Source organism: Macrobrachium nipponense, chromosome 1 (assembly GCF_015104395.2).
Source record: "Macrobrachium nipponense isolate FS-2020 chromosome 1, ASM1510439v2, whole genome shotgun sequence".
NCBI lineage: Eukaryota > Metazoa > Arthropoda > Malacostraca > Decapoda > Palaemonidae > Macrobrachium > Macrobrachium nipponense.
The window spans coordinates 192,719,965-192,726,536 of NC_087200.1; the positions used below are offsets into that span (position 1 = coordinate 192,719,965).

Consider the following 6,572-nt stretch of genomic DNA (forward strand, 5'->3'; position numbering starts at 1 on the left):
TTACAAATACGTTTTCCCAATATTTGTTTAATTATTAATTTATTACTGACCATTTCATATTACCACAGAAATTGTATATCCTCCAACTTTTTCATCTCTTGCTTATCCAAACCTACTTCCGACGCCAAGCCATCCCAATGACCAGGTAATGTATTCTGTATTTAGATGTTCTTGATCAGTCATGTGAATTTCGTAATTATTTTGATAAACCTTCGACTCGTTCATTATCAGCCTCACTTTTGCCAGTGCAGTGCAACGGTTAATAAGTGCTTTTATTGTGTGGAAGACGTATGTTGAGGCAATCCTTGGCACCTTCTGTGCACTGCCTTGACCTTGCTTGATATGGCTGTGCCCTGTCTGGCCTTAATTCGTACTCCTCTCTGTTACAGAGAGACCTTTGCTGTGGAATTCTCTCGCCTTGAATGCGGCTGCCTCCCCCATGTCCTGGCACCTTGGTTACCCATGATCTGCTACGTCTTTGTAGTCAGCTTTTATTCTGATCGTATTAATGTAAATACATGTAATTTTAAAGTTATCCTAACTTGTTTAGCTAAAATTCCTTAAAGTAAAAGCCTTCAGCTCACCTAACAAATCCCCTTTTCCTCTTCATTTTACTATTTCTTGCACTTATAGCAGTCAGATCTCAGAATTTCATATGGTAAGCAAGAAATTGTGTTGTCTAAACCCAGAAATTAGCATCATCCCAGAGCAGAATCGTATATATATATATATATATATATATATATATATATATATATATATATATATATATATATTGTGTGTGTGTGTGTGTGTGTGTGTGTGTGTGTGTGTGTGTGTGTCTGTTTGCATGTATGTGTGTGTGTGTGTATTTGCAAGCGCATTAACAAAATAAGGATTATTTATGGGTGAAAATAAAATAATAACTCTCTAATATTCATTGCTTAGAAATTACAATGTCCTATAACAAAAACCTTGTGCTATTGCATAATGCTTGAAGCTTCTTGGAAACGGAGTTTAAAATGTGAGAACCATACTTAGATTTAAATAAGCTCAGTGTGCATTATCAGTAAGCTGACTGACTCGTAGTTTTCATCGTGGTTGAGAACAATTTAACTTTATTAGATGTGACAACAATCATCTTACATGCGTAGGTTAGAAAACTTGTTATTAATGTATTACAAAGGTTCTCCAGTAGTACGATAGAGATTCCTCCAGAAGTAACATACAGATTCCTCCACTAGTACCATAGAGATGATGGCTACCTTCAAACATTGTCAAGACTCGTAGTAGGAACTTGAATTCATCAAACAGCGGGAGATGCAAATGTTTTCGGATTCTGCGAACTGTTTATAATTATTCAACAGATGTTAATCAGTTGACACCATAGGCCACTTTGCGACAGATGCGATGTTGCGTATTGGCTGTGTAACAGCATTTCTGGCCAGGCCCACAGTTACGGTCACTTTGGCATAAGATTGTCTTTGGTTCATAGCATAGCACAGAGGTTTCGTCTGGTAGGATGTTTGTTTTTGGGCAAGTTCCCTGTCGACTTCCTGCAGAATGGTGAAGAAGAGTTATGTTAGTGAAAGGAGAACTTCAACTTAGATAGGGAGGTCACAAAGCAATGTATTTTCTCTAAGCCTGACAGTCCGTGCTAGTGTCAAAATGTTCAGTCTATGAACAACGTAAAAAGTTATTCTGTCGATGAGTACTTCTCATGAAATCTGTTTATTTTCTAAAGTATAATCTTTAATAAATGTTTTGAAACGTAGTGTTTTCGTAAATTCTGACTCACTGCTCCATAATGAGGCATTAAGGTAGTATCTAGATATAGTTTTAGCAGGATGCTCTACAACACAGCGATTAAAATTCTTGCATGTCCTGTAAGGTGGCAGTTTATAAAATCTAAGAACTTTGATTGTTTTCATTTCTATAAGAATTACAGGGGTGATCATCGGTCCATTAACTGCTTCCTTGGAGAATAATATTCATCAAAATTTCTATGCTGTCTTAATTAAATGTGGACTGACTCTGAGTTTACCCTGACTCACCAACATAGTCGTTACGACGTTAGACCACATGAATCAAAATCATTCAGTGGCATTTTATCAATGACTTAATCAGTCCATGTCATAATCTATCAATGATTTAATTAGTCAGTTACTAAATTTATCGATGACCTAATCAATCGCGATTTAATCAGTCAATGACTTAATATATCAATAACTTAATATATCAATAACTTAATAAATCAATGACTCAATAAATCAATAACTTGATAAGTTAATGACCTAACCAATCAATTAATTGACTTATCAGTGATTTAATCTATCAATAATTTAATCAGTCAATGGCTTAATCTGTCAATAACTTAATTAGCAATTACTTAATCAGTCAATTACATAATTAGTCAATTACTTAATTTATAGACGACTTAATCTATCAGAGACTTCATCAGTTAATGACTTACTGTCAGTGACTTAAACTATCAGTAACTTAATCAGTCAATGACTTACCTGGACCTCGATCCTCGTCGCAGCAGAAGTACTCTCCAGGTTGCCCAGGTATGTCGCAGAAGTTGCGGCACCCTGGAATCTCTTCGATAACTCGAGGTATGGGAGGACACGGAGCTCTAATGCACTGGACGACAATGCAGACGGACTCATCTACCGCAGTGGCAGAGACGCCACTTGCAAGGAATGCCGAGGACGCCGCCAAAACCAACGGAAGGATGGAAACGATGGCCATTCTCTCCTGTCAATGAAGATTAAGTGACACTGAATTCTACTGGTTACGTTCATTCTTGATTCAATCATATTCTTTTTATATCTGTTTCCTTTTTTTTTCAGAGGAAACTCATGATCCGAACTTGGGAATGGAAATAAAAACGGTCTTCCCGCGAAAAATGAAGCCTTGGTCTAGCATTCTTCTTCCTAAAACCGGGCTTAGAAATAACTGTTCTTTCTCTTGAGCTTCTTATTACTATATTTTAGACACTGTATCTGTGACAACCTTAGTTCATTCCTCTTGTTTTAAATCTCCATAATTATGTTTGCCACTCAGCAATTTGTAAATGATTATACTTCGAAAAATTTTATAGAATGATTAAGATTCTTGAAATTAAGCAATCATAAACTTACTAACAATTATTTTTTCTTAAAATGTACCATAATCTATAATATATATATATATATATATATATATATATAATATATATATATATATATATATATATATATACATATACATATGAAGGAGTGTCAAGTGGAAAGAAAAGAAAGTTCCCGTTGATGACATTCATAGGCACGAACAAAGCACGTTACCATAAAAAAAAATATCTCTACTTCATCAGGGATAAACTTTACCCGGATCCTATAGATTTACTTACTTGGCTACTGCTGAGCACGATGTCCTGGAGATAGTTGTACGAGTTCCAGTCCTTTAGTAAAATCAACTATTGTTGTTTGTTGTTTTTGATTTAGCTGACCTTGTGTCAGCACGGGCTCTTGCTCACTGAGCAGCCCGTAACAGAAATCAACTATTTCTGAGAGGCTACTTTTATATCTGAGCGAGCGGGGAACGTGAGTAGTTGCCATAAACCTCTAATTCTTCGCTGGATCCTGCTCCACAGTAGGAAAGCGATAACTGCTCGATTTGGGTTTTAACTCGAATGCGGTGGGGATATTGCCCCTGGGAACTGGTTGGGGTAAGGGTAAGGGTAGGGGGTGGGGTTTGTGGTGAGTGAGAACTTTAGGGTGATGATGGAAGGATTTCACTACAATCGCTTCCCTACCCATTATCATAAACATCAGGCTTATCTTGCAAAACTGGACAGCACTCCATGAAATATTTCTAGATCATTCTATATATATATATATATATATATATATATATATATATATATATATATATATATATATATATATATATATATATATATATATATATAAATATATATATATATATATATATATATATATATATATATATATATATATATATAAGACAGTAGTAGTTTTATTGGTTTGTTGTACAATTCTTGTTGTTATAATTTTTGCTACTAATAATGATTTATTGGAAGAAAACAATGTTCTATTATATTCATATCCATGGGGAGCAGGGCACGTTACCGGTTGCCACCACCTTAAATCCGCCTACTGACGAAAACTGCATTTCAAAACATTTAGTTAAGATTATACTTAAGAAAAGAGACAAAATCCTTTATCTATACCTATGGTGCACGTCGCAGACTGCTAATTCGCTACTATGCGCTATCCAATCTCTCCTCTCAATGGCTTTCACTCGAAGTTAAGTATATCTTAGTTTTACCAGACCACTAAAGCTCATTAACAGCTCTCCTAGGGTTGGCCCGAAGGATTAGATATTTTTACGTGGCTAGGAACAATTGGTCACCTAGCAACGGGACCTACAGCTTATTGTGGGATCCGAACCTAATACATTATATCGAGAAATTAATTTCTATCACCAGAAATAAATTCCTCTGATTCCACGTTGGCCGAGCCGAGAATCAAACTTCGGACTAGCAGATTGGTAGCCAAGCACGAAAACCACTAGTCCAACGAGGAACTTTTAACCCTGGAGGAAGTGAGACTACATACAACTGCCTTCCGGATACAGTCATTTGTGTCGAGGGCAATATTTTTAATTGACATCTAAGAGACCACGATACTGCTATAATTAGCGTTATTCACGTTTGCAGTAGTCGTATGTAGTTTCATCTAATTTCTTTTTTAATATACTTCTGCTTTAGGTTTTGCTTTTGTTTTTCTATGAAAAACATTCCATAATACATGACCTTTAAAATGTGCTCCAAATGTAATAATATAATAATAATTACCGAGTTGTCAAAAATCCACACATGCACAACAAACATGGGAAAATACTTCCTCACTCAAAAACAGGTTAGACCCAAACAGCTCAGAGAGGCGAGATGTGGATCATTATGTAATTTCATCTACATAATCCTGGGAAAAAGACTATACCGACTGGGGCAGCTTCCGTCCGAGAAAACATATTATAACCAATGGTGGAAATAGAAATATTCACCAGCGAACAAGTACTACAGGTTCCACTTTTGACGTCACCGAATGAGCCATACCAGGAACGCCTCCTCTCTTACCTGAAGGACTTTTGAACCGCTACAAATATTTAGAGCGTTAAGTTCTGTGAAGGTGGCTGACTGCATTGGCGCGTATTGAATTTGGATATTGTAACTCTCTTTTTGTATTGTTATCGGTCTAGTAATAGCCTGCAGGTATCCAACCATGAATATATATATATATATAGTATATATATATATATATATATATATATATATATATATATAATGAACTTTACTTTCATGTTTGACTGAGTTTTCAAATACTTAATACATGACAGTTTTTGTATAGTCCTACACATCTTTTCCAAGAAGAAGGAGTCTAGATGAAGAGAAAGTGGAGGTGGAGAAAGAAGGAAAGAAGTTGGGAAGGGGCGGGGGAGGGAAGAAGGAGGAAGAAACGAAAAATTGTCGTCACTGCACAGCTTGAAAAGGTGCTACATAACGCTTTCCTCCGTGGGGAGGAAAGCGAGTAATAACAATTTCTCAGCTTCTTACGTGCTTGCGTTTGTTACTTTTAACACATCTTTTTTATATATTATTTTTCCTGGCTGGTAGCGAACGTGATTGTGCTTAATGTCTTGAGGTGGCTTCATTGTATATATAGTATATATATATATATATATATATGATATATATATATATATATAATATATATATATATATATGTATGTATGTATAACTTATCAAGAAAGTTTGAAACGTGATAAATCCATAAATAAAGGTATAAGCCACAAAGGAAAAATAAACACGAGTGTCTGCAAGATCTTTCGACTCAACGTCCTTTACTCAGCAGATAACTGCTGAGTAAAGGACGTTGAGTCGAAAGATCTTGCAGAAACTCCGTTGTTTATTTTTTCCTTCGTGTCTTACTTACACCTATATATATATATATATATATGATATATATATATATATATATATATATATATACATATCTGACTTACTCAGGATCGAATCCAATCTTTCAATCGAAAGACCTGGGGTTCGATCCTGATGTGAGTCACAAATTTATTTCCGTTCCACACGTGATGATTATTTCTCTCTCTCTCTCTCTTTATATATATATATATATATATATATATATATATATATATATATATATATATATATATATATATATATTAGGGCTGTTGCCTTGTATAATAAGGCGCCCTATGAGGTAATGTTAGACTTGCGATAATCTTACGCTAAGTCGGTTGGTTATGCACTTCCATACTCATTGGAGTGTCTTGAGGTTTGTAGATCACTTACGAAGTCGGTATTATCTTCTTTGGTTATGACGACGATGTGTTAAACTCATGATGATTCGGCAATGAGGTGAGGTTCTAGTAGAAAACACGAAGCATAAAAAAATACTTATATTCTCTGAGATTACATGATGAAGTTCAGATGAAATTTGTACAGGTCTTCAAATGACGATGCTGATCGCTTCTTCTGCCAATGATGATGGCTAATTCTGTTCTATTCT

General features: G+C 35.3%; 1 protein-coding gene across 1 annotated transcript; it reads right to left on the reverse strand.

Moving 5' to 3' along the window:
* Positions 1-888: 888 nt before the first annotated feature.
* Positions 889-3,419, reverse strand: LOC135220326 (uncharacterized). The gene is made up of 3 exons (XM_064257561.1): positions 3,371-3,419; positions 2,499-2,736; positions 889-1,535 (listed from the first exon to the last, which is right to left on the reverse strand). Exons 2-3 carry the CDS (start codon positions 2,728-2,730, stop codon positions 1,354-1,356), a joined length of 414 nt encoding a protein of 137 aa, XP_064113631.1. The 5' UTR covers positions 2,731-2,736; positions 3,371-3,419; the 3' UTR covers positions 889-1,353.
* Between the last annotated feature and the right edge of the window lie 3,153 nt (positions 3,420-6,572).